We start from the raw sequence: 19,383 nt of genomic DNA on the forward strand, positions 1-19,383 counted from the left end.
AGATTGAGAAATTTTTCCCCTCTTCTGCTGAAATCATTAGGAAAAAAGAATGAAACCACTTTCTCAGCCATATCCCTTTTTTTAAAAAATTATTCATTCATTCATTTATTTTTTTTGTTTATTTAATCTATCTATCTATCTATCTATCTATCTATCTATCTATCTATCACCTATCAAATCTGTTGTCAATGGTGGTGTGGGCTTGTAATTAGCCTCATAACACCCACAGCTATTGTGGAGAGCATTGATGGATCTCGTCTAAGAATCATATGAAGAATTATGGACTCTCTCCTTTTTTCCCCATCCATGTGATGGGGAATATGGAACCAGAACAGATTTGTGTTTGTCAAGAATCCTTAGAAGAAGGCCTGGACAGAGCCAGCCCCTCCACCAGCTCTAATGGAGCCCCTTCTGTGTGGTCAGCATTGCCCAAGGCTCTGTGGGGGGAGAGAGAAGTCTGAGGGCCAGCTCCTGAACTCAAGGGGCAATGCTCTAGTTGAGCAGATGTTCACAGGGTACGCTAGTGATGATAGACTGTGGCAACCTGATCTGTGGGCTATCAACTGGCCAAAATGAAACTGGATCCTCCGGACTGGGGCTTGGCGGTGAATTCTGGCTCCACAGAAAGCAATGGGGCGGCTGGGATTTGGGGAGCTGCAGGGACTGGGCAGTGTGTGATTGAATAGACCAGATTGATCACTGAGCAGGAATCTCAGAGGCCATCTTTTTATAGAGTCTCCTCCAGGAGAACACACGTTCTGTCACAGTGGGGTAGCTTAGCAAGCATCTGCCTCCAGGGAGTGAAGTGATATGGATGGAGAGATCTAAGATGTAGGCCAGGTGTTGAACAGCAAGGACGAGTGGGAGCAACCGAAACCTCTATCAAGGGAGCAGCACTTTGAGTCAAAGATGGATAAAAAAACCATCAACAATCTCAAACACAGGGAGAAAGCACAGTCTGAAGCTGGAGTCAGAAGACCGGGCTGGTTTTATCCCTGATCGATGAGTGACTTTGAACATGTCACTGCCTTTGGTCTCAGGTGCCTCCTTTTGTATTGATGCTGGGCCTGGAGTCAGGAAGACCTGAGTTCAAATTTGTCCTCAAGACACTTACTAATTGTGGGAGCCTCAGCAAGTCACCTCATTTCTTCCTGTCTCAGTTTCTTCCAGTGTAAAATGGGGCTAACAGCAGCTCCCTCCTAGGACTGTTGTCAAATAAGGTAACGATCGTACAGAACTCAACCTGGTCTGTGGCACACAGTCATGCTTAACAGAGGTTTGTCCCTTCCCTCTCTTTTTGTACTGCTGAACCCCTTGCCTCCTGGGGCTGTTATCAGGATTAGCAGGATTAAGAAAAAAATCTGACAACAGCTCCTGGTTCTGAGGATACTGAGATTCATCCCAGGGTTTTGTCAGGGCAGGCTGTGAGGGGGTGTGTGAAGAGTGGTTTGTACCTGTAAAGGGCTATACAGATGGAAGCTATTATACATAAGCACTAGAACTTGGCTTTCTTCTGTGTTTATGAAATATTGCATCATGATTGTACCTTAATGGAATATGAAGGAACTTGTGATCTCCTTGATGATGTCCTCTCTGCGCCAGTACAGATTGCAATCCTTCTATGCTGTCTCTCTTCCTTTTTTATTCATATCCAAGTCTTCCTACTGACCCTATGCAGGGTGTTCACCCAGTGCTGAGGTCCTTTCTCCAGGTCTCTTAATGTCGAGGTGGCTGTCCAGTGTCACATAGGGTGTCTGTCTGCCACATGAGGATAAGGCCATATTCTTTCTGGACAAGTCTTTTTGATGTTTTTCCTCCTTGTCTTTTACATATGACTGGTGCACAATTTATTTCTATCAATTACTATTCTATCAATTATTCATTACGATCAACTATTCATTATACAATTCAATATTACTATCAACTTTCCACAAAAATGCCATTAACGATTGTAGAACTAGTAATATTTGAGGAACAAAGTCTCTTCCAAGTCTGACATCCCCTGTTCTAAGCTTCCTCCCAGCTCAGACATCTTCTGTTCTAAGATTCCCTTCCCAGTTCTGACATTCCTTGTTTGAAAATCTCTCCCAGCTCTAACACCCCCTATTCTAAAGTCCTTTCTAGTTCTGACATTCCTTGTTCTGGACTCTCTCCCAGCTCTGACATTCCTTATTCTAAGACCCCCTCCCAGCTCTGGCATCCCCTGTTCTAAGCTCCCTTCCAGTTCTGACATTCCTTGTTCTAAGACCCTTCCCAGCTCTGACATTTCTTTTCTAGGCTTCAGCCCAGACATCCCCTGTTCTACGACTCCCCTCCCCAGTTCTGACCTCCTTTGTTCCTAGGACATTTCCAGCCAGCATTCTATGATTGAGATTTCTTTGACCTGGTCCTCCATAAATGAGAACACACTCTTACCAAATTGAAATTAGTGTCCAATGTTGCCATATTATGTCCTGGGACACCTTATTACATGGATTCTCTAGGGCTTTTGTGCTTATAAGCACAATGGAATTCCCGACTCAGGGAGATGCCTGAGACATAATGCCAGCCAGAGATGGACAGGACCTATTTTCAAATCTTGCCTGCAGTGAGAAGTGGTGTCTGAATTAACCTTAAAGCCCATGAAGCCCTGCACAGTCTGAGGGGGAAAGGGCCAGCATCTGGCTGAACCACTGGGACTTTGAGGATGACTGGTCTCTTGGAGTGAGGACCTTTCCAGGCATGGCCCTTCCCCCAGCTGCCTTCATTGGTCTTTGGTCAGAGGTTGGGCTCAGAATGGTGCAGAATCTCTAGGAGTGACAGCTAGTTCATTTGTCACTTTTCAAGATGTCAGAGGCTCTTTTTTGTTTGTTGATGATTGTGATTTTACTGTCTAGTTCATGTCATGAACTGTCAGAGCTGTCTAATTAATCTGTTATCTGGACTATCAATAAGGTCTGACATTCCTTCCTCCATCCCAGGGCTTTGTATCTTCCTCACTTTCAGGTGTCTTGACAATTGAGCCCTCAATGTCCCAGAAACTGTCCCCTGTCACACAGTTTTTCTGTTTGTAGGCCCTGGACCTAGTCTTTGACCTGATCTGTTTTCTTCCTAATTCTCACTTGTTTCTTCCTCCTCCTCAGGGACTGGAATGGGAGAATATGAATATGGCGCCATCACTATCTTGGTTTGAGATGTTTGTTAGGGAACGTTTACTAGATCTTTTTGATTTTTCAGATATCTACTATTTCCACATTTAATGGGCCTACTATGTTGCCATTGCAAAAGCTTCCAATTAGTTTGTCTGTTTCTACTTTCCTGACTCTCCAATCCTTCTTTTCCAAAGTTTCCAAAATCATCTTCCAAATCTAAGACCGGACCATATCAGTCCTTACTTCAGAATCTTCAGTGACACCCTCTCGACTCATTGGTTAAAACTGAACACCCTAGGGGCGGCTAGGTGGCGCAGTGGATAAAGCACCAGCCCTGGAGTCAGGAGTACCTGGGTTCAAATCCAATCTCAGACACTTAATAATGACCTAGCTGTGTGGCCTTGGGCAAGCCACTTAACCCCATTTGCCTAGCAAAAACCTAAAAAAAACCAAAACCAAAAAACCAAAAAACAAAACTGAACGCCCTTAATATGATATCTATTCTCAACTGGGTCCTCATTGCAGCAAAGCAATCTATCCATTTCTATCCATTAACTCCCTTCAATAGTTATTCTGAAACATCTCCATCATTTCTATCTTTCCTTTCAGATAACAGAAATGATGAAAAGCAAGTTTTGTCCTCTACATTCTTTAATGTCATCAAGTGGATCGAGGACCCAGTTGACCAATGGCCCCCAACAATCCCCCCTCTACAATCCTTAGGCACAGGTCTGATGATGCTACTCCTTAAAAGCCTTCAGTGGCTCCCTATCTCCTGTTTTCTCTTTTGGGGCTGTCTAGACCAGACCTCCCTTATGTACATTCCTTATTTTCCCACTTTTTTAGAATAGAATAGAATAGAATAGAATAGAATAATAGAATTTGCCTCTACTCCCTTCTCTGTTCCTTTATCCTGCCCCATCTCTACCCATCCTTTACAGCTTAAATAACTTCCTCTATGAAAATTTCCCTGCTTTCTTTCCCCAGTTTTATCTCCTTTTGACCAAACATCACTGTAACTCAGGGACCCCCAAGTATCTCTGTGACTCTAAGCTGGGATGGGGTGGGATGGGTGGGGTTGGATGATCCTAATTATGCAAATAAGACTCAATGCAATTTACTCTTAGACTATGTAGGAGCCACCAATCAAATGATAAAGTCACATATAGGAGATAAATGGGGACAGCATCTTTCTCTGTCCCCCTTATTCCTCCTTCTGCAGAATGAGTATGTTCTCTGGGTTCTGAGGGGGCAGGACAAAGACTCAACCAGAATCATTGGGGGTGGAGGTGGGGGGGTGGAAGGGACAGGTGTTGGCCAGTCACTCCCTGTCTCCTCTCTGCTTGGTTTCAGCAACCAGTGGTATGAGGACCTGCAGAGATAGCCGTGAGTTTCCCCAGCTCCAGAGGCAGCGGCGTTCTATGGTGGCGGCACAGACTTGGCCCACAGCTTCTGTTCCTTCTCATTGCAGCTCCAGGCCCACTGTCTCTTCCAACCCAACCCCTCCCTCATGACATGGTGCCCTGGACCCCAGGCTCAGTGGGTCCTGACATCCTGGGTGAGTTTCCTGCCTTGGTCCCTGGGGACTGATGGGGCAGATGCAAGTCACCCAAGATGCAGAGCCCCTTTACCAAGGTGACCCAGGCCAGTCACCTGTCCTCCCAGCACTTGGTGGTGGAGTGTGAGGGCAGGGGTTGTTGGAGTCTTTGCCAGCCCCACAGGCCTGGTGTATACCACCTGGGCTCCACTATAAGTCTTTGTTCACCTGACAATATATTATGTTGGACCAATGCATCTGGACCAAACCAGATGCAGCCTCTATAACATGAGGGGCTGGACCAAGTGATCTCAGAGAAACTGTCCGGCTTTGGTTCTGGGACCCCAAAAACCTCTAGGGTTCCTTCTTGCTTTTTTTGCAAGGCAGTGGGGTTAAGTGACTTGCCCAAGGTTACATAGCTTAGGTAATTATTAAGTGTCTAAGGCCGGATTTGAACTCAAGTACTCTTGACTCCAGGGTTGTTGCTCTATCCACTGCGCCATCTAGCTGCCCCTGGTTCGTTCTTCTTCACTGCCATCTTCTGGTTCTGATTCTGGGCCCTGAAGACCAGTATTTCTTTGAAGACCTCACAAATTGGGTCTCATGGGGGTGGGGATGCCAGTGGCTTCCTCTGGAGGATGGTGGCAATGAAATGGTCGTTCTTCTCCCAATCCAAATCATGTTCTAAGTGTGCTTATTTGGGCTGGAGCCTAGGAGAGGTGTGATTTACTCAGTCATTTTGGGAAGTCAATCTGTAAAGCCATTTGGGATTCTTCACAGGCCTCATCGTATTTCAGGCTTGTTGAACTCCCCACAACCATCTTATCTGAGAAGAGTCGAGTCAATCATTCGGTATTTTTACTTTGGTGTTTTTGGCAGATGGAGAACTGGCTTTAGAGTCAGGGAGGTGCCTGTCTTCCAGTCCTTCCTCTCTCCCCTCCTGAGACCAGCTTTGGTGGGTGGGGATTCACCAAATTATTGAAATCCTGAGATAGTCAACAAAGGAAAGCACTCCTGGAACAAATAATGGTTGGTAATTCACCAAGGCTATTTCTCCTCCTTCATTAACAGAGTGCACATGGAGGGTGAAACCTGAAAATAAATATGTTTTTTCCTTCTCTTCAACAAATGGAGATAGTTGGGAAAACTCTTCTATGGATGAAGTTGAGTCTGCATTCTGCAGAGAGGTGAGCTGTTTTTTGGGACACCTTCATTCCTCCCATAGTTTCATCTGTGCAGGTTTGCCCTCCATCAAGGAGGATCCCAGTCCTAAGAATTCATCTCCCAGGGTAGTTGTGTGGACCAAATGAGGTATCCTTTGTACCTGCTATTCAGTAAGTGCTTAATAAGGGCTCATCCTTCCCCTTCCCCTTCCCCCCTTCCCCCCTTCCTTTTCCCCTATGATTTAACTGTCAGTATTCTAGTGCAGAGTCTTTCTGAGCTGAGCCAGGCCAATAACTCTGATATCCATGAAGGCCACCACTGGCAGAATCTGTTGGCAAATATATTCTTCTGGCTTGGCCTTATGAAATCTTCAAGATGGAAGCTTGTTCTCCTCCCTATGAGTGACTAGCTGGCAGGCACATTGGATAGAGTATTGGTCCCAGAGTCAGGACAACCAGAGTTCAGATGCCTGACACACTAGCTGTATGACCTTGGGCAAGTCACTTCACTCTGTCTCACATTCAAGGCCATCTCCAGTCATCCTGGTTCATATTTGACAACTGGATCTAGATGGGTCTGGAGGAGAAAGTGAGGCTGTTGACTTAGCACAGCAGCCTCACTCAAATCCAATTCACTTGTTTGTAGTGGCAAGTCATTGAGGTAACTCTCTGATGTCATAGTCTTTGAGAATGAAGGAGAAACATCATGAGTGACTGAAGGCACTGCTACTGTTCACTGCCTAATACTTCATTTAAGACTAAGCTTCAAACTCCCCTGAACAAGTATAAACTTGGCTCAAATAGTTTTATGAGTGAATCCATCTCTCTTGGTTGGTTCTACCAAAAGAATATGGGTTCCATTTACTCCCTGTCTGACCTTGGGCAAGACCCTTAACTCTTATTTTCAATTTCCTCACAAAATGAAAGAATTGGACAAGGGGATCTCTAAGGTCTATAATTTTTAAGGTCTATGATCCTATGGTAGTGTGGACCAATCGAATGAGTTTCCTTAATCCACTGGGGACACTTCCCACAAACCCAGACATGTGCTCTAGTCTCTGTCTGAAATAACACAGCAACTCCTGGTTTTTTCCTGTGACTGTGGGACTATGACTGAACCCCTCAATTGGCCTGGCTAACTCCCCTGCAATGTTTTCCCCTCTGTGAAATATTCTCTACCCGAACAAAGTATGTATGCTTCATAATTGCTGGTGTGCATGTCAAACTTTCCATCTGTCAAAGGTCCATGGCTTATAATTTTATCAAATAGACTCCTCAATCAGTCCTCTCCCCATCTACATTTCATAGCAAACATAGACTACAATAAGGCCCTTGGAGCAGATTTTAATAGAAATAATAATGTCAGCAATTTAAAGTTACTGTTAGTAGTTCAAGAAGAAAGCCTTCAGAATAGTCTTTGAAAATCGTTAGCTCAAGACATCCTCTTTGTCTTTAAATGTTAAATTAGCTCCTTCTGCCTTTATTAATAGCTCAACCTTTCAACCCAGGTAACTCTGTCTCCTTCTCCCTGCCTCCTCCCTCCCTCCAGGTTGGCCCTCTGGTCCTATGCCAACCTCAGCTACTTTGAATCCCTTTACCAACATCCTCCCTAAAATAGTAAGAGAACAAAAAGAGAAGGGTGTGTGTGTGTGTGTGTGTGTGTGTGTGTGTGTGTGTGTGTGTGTAAGAATTTGATAGACAGAATTGTTCCTTAACCTCCCATCTGATTTGGTGGGGTGGGAAAGGGGTGAAGTTTATTAAACCTCCTTGAGGGTGAGTCCTGGCTTCATTCAGAACATCTCCCATAGCCAGAGGACTTAAGGATGTAAAGTGTTTTTTTTTCACCACCACCCTTTGGGAACAGATGGATGTCCATCTCCCCTTTGGCAGAGGAAGAAATTAAGTCTTGGAGATGGGGCAGATTGTCTGTAGCTATGTGGTTGGGAAGTAGTGGAGCTGTCATAGTAGTCCAGTCATCTGAATCTAAGTTCAGAGATCTCTTGCCTGAATATTTTCAGAGATCAAATGACCAGAAGTGTGGGTGAGGAGAAAACTTCATGGAGAAGTTTTCGTCGGTCATTTCTTCAAAGGGAACATCTTTCTGTAGGATTGTACAGTCAGCCATATTTTCAGAAGATTCTTTTCTTGTGTCAGAAGACCTGGAACTTGATCCCCTCTAAAAGAGATAAAGTAGAAAACTATTCTGGGGATTTGCTATCTCGCACCCCTGGCAGTGGAATTCAGAACCTCTGTCCAGGGCCTTACACTATCCAGAGATCTCCATCCCTCTTGCATAGTTGTGGAGGAGAGTCTACATTGTGGTCTTTCATTTCTTGTCATTGGACATGCATAGGTATCCTCAGACCAGTGCTGAAGTGTCCTGAGCTGTGGGAGCTGCTTTGTCTCCACACACTCATACCACCTGCCCTTTCCTCCACGCTTTCCACCTATTGATTGTTGATGATCTCATGACATCCTGTTCATCATCATCCACATGACATCTCTATGCATGAACATGTGTCCACCCTGCTCCTCCTTTACTCTTTGCACACTACCCCTACCACAGATATTTTATACTATGCCATCACCTGGTCTACACCTATTTTTGAAGCACATTTTGCTTCTGGTCAGTGAACCCAGCCAACAAAACTTGGCTCCTTGCTTGTCTCTACGGCTTCTTCCAGCAGTCATTAGGGACCACTGGAAAAAGGGAATATGGAGGCAGACTAGAATGCACATAATTTAGAGAAGGAGGGACAGGCAGGAGGCAAAACTGGAGACTGTCATTATTGTTCAACAATAAACAGCAGGAAAATTCTTCAAAAAACCAAAGCCTTCTTCATATGATTTTATATGTCATCTCCCCACTGCAGTTAACCTAGTTTACTGAAATTTTGGAGTCCCATAAGCAAAGCTCATTTCCCCAATTTTTTGAGGGGGGGGGAAGGAGAAAGGGAGTTTGCCGTGTGTGTGTGTGTGTGTGTGTGTGTGTGTGTGTGTGTGTGTGTGTGTGTGTAGTTCCCATTAATTAAAAAAGAACAAAAGAAATAATTAAAGAAATGCTTGCAGCTTCCATGTTTAAGTTGCCTTTCCATTTGTTGGTTTCTTTGTGGTTAAAAAAAGGAGCTGTTTTTAATAAGATGTTGCTGGTTTTTCTTGTTTGATTGACCTGATTAAATGGAGAGCAGCCTGGCATGGGCTCACAGTAGGGATAGCTTGGAAGTATATTAAGGAAGATGTATCAAATTGGCAGTTTCCCCCAAGTATTTTTAGCTCCATGAAATGTGAGACTGAGCAGCGTCCTAACATCCCATCTTCCTCATCTGCCTTGTCACTTGGGCGATGGGGACGGCAAAGCTGGCTTTGTAGAGAGCTCATTCATTAAACATCTGAAGGTCAGTACATGCCACAATAACCTTTTTGATCAGTTTGGGGAGAAGAGGGAATTTGAAAAGGTTTTGCAGAAATACAACGTATTGAGAGTAGAGATTCTCCACAAACAGATCTCGGCTGAGCATGCCACTCTGAACTGAATTCTTTCCAGTTTGGTGTGTCCATGGTGAATATCGAAAAAGCTCTCAGTGCATTTGACACCACCAAAAGAGGATATGTGTCCTTGAATTACTTAAAGATCGTTGTTGACAGCTTTATATTCCCACTACCGAAAGGGATTTTCCTGCAGCTACTGAAAAGGTAAGTTTTCCTGGCCCCATTTATACATGTTAACCAAGCACCTGGAGAAAGGAGATGGTCTGGGCAGTGGGACTTGAGAAACAGTGCTCTCAGGGGATCTCTGGATCTCTCAGAATAAAATACAAAGCTCTAATGGGTCTCAGTGATCTAAAGGAGCATTTGATAGAACTAGGGCCAGTGAGCCTGCAAAAAGACCAGAATAAGGAGCCATTCAGGGAAGCTTCAGAGAAAACAGATTTCAGCTCAGGACCAAGAAGGATTTCCCAACAATCACAGCTCCCGAGTGGGATGGCTGTCTCAGAAGGTAGTGAGCTCCTCCTCCCTGGGGATATCCAAGCAGAAGATTGGTTAGGGAATTCCTATCAATTCCTTCCAACCTAGGAGTTTTAATGAAGAACTTGAGGTCCATTTAACTCCAGGCTGACATGGTCCTAGCCTCGCTGCCCCCTCCTAGGTGCCCATTTATCCCTGTGGAACACATGACCATAGAATCAATGTTCCTGAGTAGAAGGCTGTGCTTCCCTCTACTTCATCTAGCTCACTAAGCATCTATTAAGTACCAATTGCATACTAGATATCTGGGGATGCACAGGAAGAAAACACCCTGGGGCCTGGCCTCCAACAGCTTCCATTCAGAACTGTCTAGCAATGATTTTGAGGCTGCTCATCTTTTTGACACTGGGGCATGGTAGGACTATGTGTTTTGGGAGCTGGGCTAACTGTCCAGCCTCCTCATTTTTCAGATGAGGAAACTGAGGTCTAGAGCATAAAAGCCGGACCTTGATCATGGATCTTCTTGAGGTCTGTGCCCTTTTCATTAGAAATGGCCTGATTCCTGTCTTCAAAGAGGGTCTGGCTTCTCCCGGGGGGTGGGGAAGGGCAAGTCCAGAGGACAGGGAATTCAAAGGCCTGGGTTAAATTTTATGTATGTATGTATGTATGTATGTATGTATGTATGTATGTATCTATATCTACCTAAAAGATTTTATTTATTTTGAGTTTTACAATTTCCCCCCAATCTTACTTCCCTCCCTCCACCCCCCCCCCACAGAAGGCAATTTGTCAGTTTTTACATTGCTTCCATGTTGTACATTGATCCAAATTGAGTGTGATGAGAAATCATATGCTTTAGGAAGAAACATAAAGTATAAGAGATAACAAGATCAGACAATAAAATATCTTGTTTTTTTCCTAAATTAAAGGGAATAGTCCTTGGTCTTTGTTTGAACTCCCCCGTTCTTTCTCTGGATACAGATGGTATTCTCCATTGCAGACAGCCCCAAATTGTGGGACAAGTTTTCAAGGATTACTTTTCCATGGGGCCATGGGGAAGAGGGTAGGATCAGAGAGGCTTCATGGGCATCTTGGGGAGATTCTTATGGGAACTCTCATTCTCCTGAGCTTTCATTCTGCAAAGGGAAAGTTGAGCTAAGCTCATGTAGAGCCCAGGCACTAAATGGTCATCTCATTGCACACTTGAGAATCTTGGCTGATTTTTCTCATGGCTGAGTATTGGATATCCTCGGTGGACCTTTGATCTTTAGGCAACAATGAGATGATCTTTTATTCTGAGACATATGAGTCTTATTACTTCAATGGAAAAAGTGTACCTCACTTGAGAATGATACCCCAAACCAAGCATGGGATGGTTTGGCTCCCATTTCTCTGACATCCCCTGTACTCAGGACCTTTCCAGCTCTGCCATCCTCTGTTTCCAGACCCCTCTAGCTTTGCCATCCCCTTTTCTCAGGTCCCTTCCATTTCTGCCATCCCCTCTTCTCAGGTCCCTCCAACTCTGATATCCCTGTTCTAAGGGTTTTGAGGCCTAAGTCCAACCCAGAACAGAAATCCCAACTTCAATCCCCAGCAAGAGCACAGCAGCTGCAATCACATCATCATCATGACAATGACGTCCCTGACAGTGATCATCCCAATTCTCACTTGTCCTTTAATTAATGGGGAGTTCACCACCTTCCAAGGCAGTCTCCCCTACCTTAGGACAACTCAGTTGGCCTCTCCCCCTCTCTTGCTCCCTTCTCCCTCCATTCCCCCTACCCCCAGCAGCTACTTGTTCTACCACTGGAAGGTAGCACTCCCATAAGACCAGCAGACTTGGACAGTAGATGAAGCATAGATAGTGGTGACTTTGACTCCCTCTCTCCCTCCCTCCCTCCCCCATCCCCTTCAGCCACCATACAACTCTCCTGGACATGTGGCTCCCAGCTGAGGCTGTGTCTCAGATGGCCAGGACTCCCATCGCTGAGTTGGGGGTGAGATAGAATTTGGCGATGAGTCTGAGTTTGAAGAGTAGCTCACTGTCACTCCCCTTCCACTTTAGTATGGCTGTCACTATCCCTGGCCTGCTGACCATCTCGCTCTGCAAGGGAGGTGGGGGGAAGGATTAAATAGTTCTTATATGCCTTCTGTGTACTAGGCATGCCTCTGAGCAGTAGAGTGCTTCTTGGGAGGCCGCAGGATGGCCAAGTGGTCATGGCAGGAAGGATGCCTGCCCCAGGGCATTTTGGGCCCCATCCCACATTGGACCCAGACTCTAGGACCCCAGGCTACATTGGGTCCCAGGCCCTTGGGGGCAGGGCCTCAGAAGCTTGTGACCCATTCCTCCTTACCCTCTTGCTGCCCCCACAAGCCCCACACAATCCGGCTCGTGTTTCCTCCAAGTCTCCAGGCTTGGATGGAGCCTCCCCAGTCCACCATGGCTGCCTGGACCTGGACCAGAGGCCAACTCGCCTGACACGGTCTTTCTATTGTACTTGACCCAGACTAGGATTTAAAACCACCGGGAAAATTGCTTGGAAGCAGTTTTTAAGGAAATGTCAGGAGTGTGCTTTGGCTGACAACGGACACATGATTCCTATGAGGAAAAAGAAAAAGTAAGTGGCCTCTTCTGCTCCCTCTATGAACCAGAACATACAGTGGGGAGATTGGAGGGCAGAGGTGGTGGAATCCCAGTGTGGGGCTTTTGAGGAACAACAGATGGGGTTGAGGGCTTTAAACTTGCCTGCAGACAGAGGGATCTTCTGGGCAAGTAATACCTATTTTTAGAGCCCTTTATATCTGCAACGTCTTCATATGCAGCCTCTGATAATTCTCAAAAGAGTTCAGGGAGTAGGGAGGGCAAGAAATTTTATGCTCATTTTTCAGATGAGGAAAACTGAAGCACAAGGAAATGAGGTGCCTGGATCCCTCCAAGGCTATTTAGGCAATAATGACAGAGCTGGGACCCTAGACGGTGCTACTTACTCCACCGTTGGAAGTCCTTTCTTTGCATCATGCATTCCTGAGCAAGTGGACCTCACACTATTCAATTTAATTATAATAAACAAATGGATAAATAATCAGCATTGCTGGAGATCGTTAAGGTTTGCAAAGTGCAATACAAGCACGATCTCACTCTTATATTATCCTTATTTTACTGAAGAGGAAATGTGTGAGTCGGCTGCCCAGGGGCTTTTGAACTCAGGTCTTTCAGACTCTAGGCAAAGTGCTTCACCAGATGCTGCAAGCTTAGTCCCATCCTTGGACAGTTAATCCACCTAGTTTAGTAACTCCTCCCTGTGACTGTATTTCCTGGTGGGTTAGTGAGTGAATAAGTGAAGGTAAGCTGGGCATCCCAGTCCTGGGCCTGGCTCACAAATACTGAGTAAGCCCAGGGCGGGCTCCCAATACAAACCCTCTCAGAGCCTTTGGAAGATGGATGGCCCAGCTCCACAGCCCGCAGGGCCCCGGAACAAGGCTGGAGGCCATCCTTCTTCTTAAAACCCTGCCTGCTTCCAACATTGAGTCATTTGGAAATGCCAAGGACTTTGGGGGTGAGATGGGAAGTGGTTGAGCCTACTGGCACCTGCTGCTCCTCCAAGCCCTCCTGTATTAGAACATAGCCTCCCCAAGGCCAGGCCTAGTCTTTGTTTTAGGTTTTCTGACTCCAGCATCTGCTGTGTAAGTCAATTGTTCAACTATCATCTGTGAAGTATCTAATATAGACCAGGTGCTGAGGATGCAGGAGCAGCCCACTTAATAGTGGCTTCTTCATTTCCTTTCAGTAACTGCAGGAAAGAAAATTATGTTTCAAAGATTATAATCTGAATCACATTCTGTACTGCTTTTCATTTTAATTTCAGAGTTATGTTCCCAAAGTAAAAAAAGGGGGGAACTCATATCCTGGCAATTGTTGGGGACAGAGGGAGTTGGAGTAGGGAAGGGGGAACTGCTAGTTATCTGGAAGACCTGAGTGCAAATGGAGCCATAGATCTTGGCTACTGAGTGACCCTGGGCAACTCATTTGATCTCTACCCGCCTCAGTTTCATCCTCTGTGATACACTAATGTCTCAATACCAAAAATTAATTCTAACATTTGGAAAGCACTTTGCTAACCTACCAATGTTCTCAAAATGCTGGCTATGACATGGTCACCACAGAAACACATATTCACATAAACATGTGTGTCTAGGTTTGTATGTTTATCTATTTGTATGTGTGTAGCTATGTCTGTTTAAAAAACCATTCCTTTTCTGTGGCCACTTTTGGCAAACCTCTTCCTCTTGCTGTGTGGGTGACCTTGAGGGATGGTTTCACCCACCCATCAGTGTCCATCAAACTCTGTTCAGTGATTTAGTGCAAGAGGGGCCTGAGAGCCATCTCTGACCATCTCCTGGGCCTATCTGGGCATTTATCACTACTGCATAGACCTGGGCCCTCTGCCTGGAAGGAGGACCAGGGACTGAAAGGGGGGGGAAGCTATGGGGAGCAATGGAACCTTGCAAGCCAAGGCTCCCAGCCCAAACTTTGACATCAGGCTGGGGCAGATGCCCAATGACTGTGGCTGACTGGCCAAACTCTGAGGAGGGTCCTGAGGAAGACCTTCCCTCTTTTTGTTCTTCCCCTCAGAATGTATGGAACAGATCCCATCTTCAAGGAGACTATTATCATGAAGCTCTGCAGCCATGTGGATGATGGCTTTTCTGCTCTGAAGAAGGCTCTCTATATAGTTAACCCGGTAAGACTGATGCTGGTCCTGGTGGGACCTAGGCTTGGTCAACCACGCAGAAGGATGTGGGCAGCTGCCCTCTCCTTGGCCAGGAGAGGCATCTCTGTACAGGGATTCCCTGGGGACCCCCACCTAACTTGTTACCTACAGCAGCCCTCCAGTCATTTTTCTCAGCCACAGGCTGCTCAGGAGACTAGAATGTCAGTCAGAAGCCCCTGGAAGGATCAGTCTGACTCCTTCATCTCACAGATGAGGCTCAGGAGGGTCCAGTGAATCCCAGAAGGTTATATTTTCTTCTGCTTTGATGTCTCTTTTTAAAAAGGCAACATTTGAAGATGAGTTTAAAAAAGAGAAGCAGTAAAATGTTTGTTAGTCATATAATCTTAGACGAGTCCCTTGATCTCTCAGGGTAGTTTTGCTATCTGTAAAATGGGCATAATGCATACACTGCTGATCTGGTGGGGCTGTTCTGAGGGTAGGCTTTGTGAACATTAGGGTATTAAGCCCCCATCCCAGGGCCTGGCACTGCAGATCAATTGGTTGATTTGAATCATTAAAGTATGGAGAAGCAAGGAGGTAGAGTGGGCTGGAGCACAGACCACAAGTCAAGTGGATCTTGGTTCCAATTCCACCTAATGAATATTAGTCGGGTGACCACAGGCAAGTCAATTAATCTGAATCTCAATTTTAGGAAATGGAATAATAATGTCTGAGGTTCCTCAAGCACCTTAGAGGGTTGCTGTGAGGTCTCAGTGGAAGCTTTGGATTTGGGGGACAAGCACATTGGAGATCTCTGGCATGGCCATAATTGCTGTCCTTGGATTTGAGAAACATGTCCCTGGTTTTGGGTGCTCAGATCACTCTGAAATTAAATTCCTGGTGATTGGGGGATGGGAAAGCTGCAAGAAATTCAAGGGAGTGGGGCCCAGACTGAAGTTAGTCTGATAGGATCATTGCCTGGAGAAAATCTTCTCCAGAGGGTTGGCCTCATCATAATGCTTCCAGACACTAAGGGAATGGGGAGAATACTTGAGCTGGGGAGACCCTAGGATGGATGGGGAGAGTGGAACAGGGCCCCAGAGATGAAAGGAAAAGATGTGAGCCCCTGAAGATGGATGGTTGAGTCTAGAACTCAGAAACTAGAGGAAAAAGAGTGAGCTCCCAGAGCCCCTGAGGCAGGATGGGATAGCTGAGCCTAGAACCCAGGGACTATAGGAAAAGGAGGATGTGTGAGCTCCCAGAGCCCCCGAGGCAGGATGGGATAGCTGAGCCTAGAACCCAGGGACTAAAGGAAGAGGAAAAATTGGTGATCTTGTTGAACCCCTGGTGTTGGATGGGATGAATGACTGAACCCAGGATTCAGAGGTGCTTAATAGGGTGGTTAGAGAGCAAAGACAGGGTTCATGATACCATGAAGACAATGTTAACTTTTTTTTCCATGAAAAAATACATTTCTGTACAGAATAAATTTACTTAGATGGACCTTAGAAGAGCATGCTGAATGGATCCCACCTTTCTGGGTGGGATCTGGATTTGGGATTCTGGAAGTTGTTCCTTTAAAATAAATTAGACCCTCTGATTAAGGAGAAAAAATATAATAATAATAATAATAATAATAATAAATAGTTGATATTTATAGGGTAGTTTTTGTTTCACTTTATTTTTAAACATTAAGAAACATCTTGCTAAGTACCAGCAATATGAGAAGCTAAAATAAAATAATTTCTGCCCTCAAGGGTCTTACATTCACTGGGGCGATATCACAGGTACATAGAAATATGAATAAGAGGATTTGAAGTGGGTGGAGCTAATTGAGATTTGAAAGAAGCTTGGGCTTGGGTTTGTGATTTTCTCCTCTATTCAGCAGGATGTAGAAAGGAGCAGAGTCGGCAGATGTTGGATGTTAATAGAGAGTTAGGAGAAATGTTCTCTGGGAGAAGGGTACTTTGTTATGTTTTTTTAGGATTTTTAGGGTATTTTAGGGTATTTTTTTTAGGTTTTTGCAAGGCAACGGGGTTAAGTGGCTTGCCCAAGGCCACACAGCTAGGTCATTATGAAGTGTCTGAGGTTAAATTTGAACCCAGGTCCTCCTGACTCCAGGGCCGGTGCTCTATCCACTGTGCCGCCTAGCTGCCCCGAGAAGTACTTTGGGAGAAGGGTTCGAGTGTAGTGAAGATCATGCCAAGAGAGGGCCGTGGAACCAGGGCAGGTGGGGGAGATGGTGCTGAGGAGTAGAGGAATTGGAGGCGAAAGGGAATGAAGGTCAGGTTGAGGAGGAAGAAGACACAGAGAGGGAAAGATAACAAAACCATTTGATGAGGGAATTTTAGTATTCTGGAAGGGACTTCTGAGGCCATTCAGCTCAGTTCTCTCCTTTTCCAGAAAAGGCAGACAAGTAAAATGACTTGCCCAGGGTCACCCAGTCAGTCAGTGTTTGAGGCCACTTTTGGCCTCAGTTCTTCCGACTCCAGGCTCTATTCAGGGCACCGGCTCAATGAGCTGAGGCCCCTCTCCCCTGGTTCCCTTACTCATGGCTCTCTTTCGCTGACCGAGTCTCCTCCACACTCATGTGTGTCTTCCGATACGGCCCCTGCCTCCACTCCGCCATCTCTTCCAGCCCCTTGCCCAGCCTGGAGCAGTCCGACTCCTCTTTCCCCAAATGTAATCCATGTTGACTTAGAAGAAGCACATTTTGCAGCTGAATTCCGTACAGGTCAGGCATGGTTGTACCCATTTCACAGAGGTAAGAAAACAGAGGCCCCACAGGGGAGAGAGGGGCGGCTGGCTCCCTCCCCCCGCCCGGGGCCAACTCACAGTGCGAGGCTCCTTCCCCACTCTCTGTTTCTCTCCCTTTCCTCCTCCACAACCGCGAGAAACCGGACGGGAAGATCTCGGGCAAAGAACTGCGGCAGGTCCTGAACTGTGTCTTCTGGAAGGTCAGCGACGCCGACTTCAAGGAGCTGCTGCAGCTCCTGGACCCGGCCGCCACCGGCTACGTCAGCTCCGCCGCCTTCCTGAGCCTGCTGGAGGAGGAGGCCACCGCGGTGAGTGAGCGGCCCGGAGCTGGCCGAGGTGCTGCCGGGCGCGGGAGCTGGCCGAGGTGCTGCCGGGCGCGGGAGCTGGCCGAGGTGCTGCCGGGCCGAGGTGCTGCGGGGCCGAGGTGCTGCCGGGCCAGGGGGCTGCCGGGCCAGGGGGCTGCCGGGCCAGGGGGCTGCCGGGCCAGGGGCCTGGGCGGCACCCCTGACACCTAAGACCTCCCGGGAGCACCCCCCACGCCGCCTCAGCGTGTGAGTGGGTCTGTGTGCGCGCACGTGTGCGGACATGCGTGTGCGGATGCGTTGTGTGTGCAGGTGCATGTGCACACACAGGTGCTTGCACATGTGCGTTCTTACATGTGCTTGTGGACGGGTGCATGTGCGTGTACATGCATGTGTGCGTGACACATATGAGTTCGGGCCTGTGCAGGCACACGCATGTGCACATGTGGATGTGCGCACACGCACTCGCATGTTGCATGTGCATCTGTACACTGTATGCATGTATGCCCGTGTGTGCTCGCATGTACTTCTGTGTAGGTGTGGGTGAGATGAGCTCATCTAAACAGAGAAACCGATCTAACAGAAATTGAAGCGGGAGAGAGAGCTCTTAACTGACTGAACTGAGAAAGACTTGGGTGTATAGGTTTGTACTGTGCCTAGCCTCAAGGGGGATTGAGGATTGCAAGTGATGCAGGGAGGGAGAGCCTTCCAGGCCCAGGACCGTTTGGGCACCGACAGATGCAGGGGGAAGTGTGGGGGAGATTGGAAATAGTAGCAAAAGCTCCTATGAGAGCTGAGTTTTTATTACATCATCAGCTTTCATTTGCCAATATTCTGCCCTCTTTCTCCCTCCTTCAGATTAGAAAAAAGACACTATTTGAAAGAATCAAAGATAAGACTCCTCAATTTCTGGCTTGGGATTCAGTAAGTAACATTGCCCTTATTAATAAAATCAGCAGCAATCCTATTAACCTTATGCTAGGCTGACTCGAGATTTCATCAGTGGGTGCACTCATCCCATCCCTTTGAAAGTTAGTTGGCAGGGCAGCTAGGTGGTGCAGTGGATAAAGCACCGGCCCTGGAGTCAGGAGTACTTGGGTTCAAATCTGATCTCAGACACTTAATAATTACCTAGCTGTGTGGCCTTGGGCAAGCCACTTAACCCTATTTGCCTTGCAAAAACCTAAAAAAAAAAAGAAAGTTGGCCACCCAAAGCCGTCATCTTCAGGTGACTATCATTTTGATGAGGAGCCTCTCCATGTCTGGTGATCAATGGTTGAGTAGCTGGTCCATCCCACTTTGCCCTCAGAGCTTTCTTACCTTGCTAGCATCTGGCAAAGCTTGTACCTGCTGAGATGGCTATTAGAGATGGAGGATGACTATAAGGAGGCTTGGTCATCAGACACAAGCTTTAGAGTGAACAAAGCATGTGCTCATTTTATAGAGAAGCAAATTGCCCAGCAAAGAGATAGGCTTTCTTGTGGGCTATATGTTTGGTATGCATCAGAGCCAGACTTAGACCCCAATTTAGAACCCAAAGCCCAGTTTTCATAATGCTACAGTTTCTTCTCTCCATGTTCCTTCAGTGGACATTTTATATATATTTTTATAGGACAAAAGATCACTAAAAATGTTCCTGATGTTTTAGGTGGAAGAAATTCTTCAAGATACCATTTCCAAAAATTGGCAAGACTTCTGTGATATGCTGAACAGCTATGATATTGGAGACACAGGACTCATTAGTAGAAATAACTTAAAGAAAATCTTACTAACTTTCTGCCGGTATTTGTCTGATGATTATCTGACAAAGTAAGT

General features: G+C 46.3%; 1 protein-coding gene across 8 annotated transcripts in view; it reads left to right on the forward strand.

The window, feature by feature from the left end:
• EFCAB6 (EF-hand calcium binding domain 6) overlaps positions 1 to 19,383 on the forward strand; it is a 239,117-nt gene that overhangs the window by 124,317 nt on the left and 95,417 nt on the right. For 4 of the 8 annotated variants that reach the window (XM_074227119.1, XM_074227117.1, XM_074227122.1 and 1 more), the window contains 9 exons: positions 4,485 to 4,517; positions 4,603 to 4,689; positions 5,740 to 5,855; positions 9,376 to 9,524; positions 12,305 to 12,415; positions 14,431 to 14,539; positions 17,404 to 17,574; positions 18,427 to 18,492; positions 19,217 to 19,377. In XM_074227119.1, the coding sequence (XP_074083220.1) occupies positions 4,485 to 4,517; positions 4,603 to 4,689; positions 5,740 to 5,855; positions 9,376 to 9,524; positions 12,305 to 12,415; positions 14,431 to 14,539; positions 17,404 to 17,574; positions 18,427 to 18,492; positions 19,217 to 19,377 (1,003 nt within the window). Of the gene's footprint in view, positions 1 to 3,744; positions 3,861 to 4,484; positions 4,518 to 4,602; positions 4,690 to 5,739; positions 5,856 to 9,375; positions 9,525 to 12,304; positions 12,416 to 14,430; positions 14,540 to 17,403; positions 17,575 to 18,426; positions 18,493 to 19,216; positions 19,378 to 19,383 lie in introns of those variants that run through there. The other 4 variants (XM_074227121.1, XM_074227125.1, XM_074227124.1 and 1 more) reach the window with 3 other exon arrangements.

The sequence above is a fragment of the Macrotis lagotis genome, chromosome 2, assembly GCF_037893015.1.
Source record: "Macrotis lagotis isolate mMagLag1 chromosome 2, bilby.v1.9.chrom.fasta, whole genome shotgun sequence".
NCBI classification, from domain to species: domain Eukaryota; kingdom Metazoa; phylum Chordata; class Mammalia; order Peramelemorphia; family Peramelidae; genus Macrotis; species Macrotis lagotis.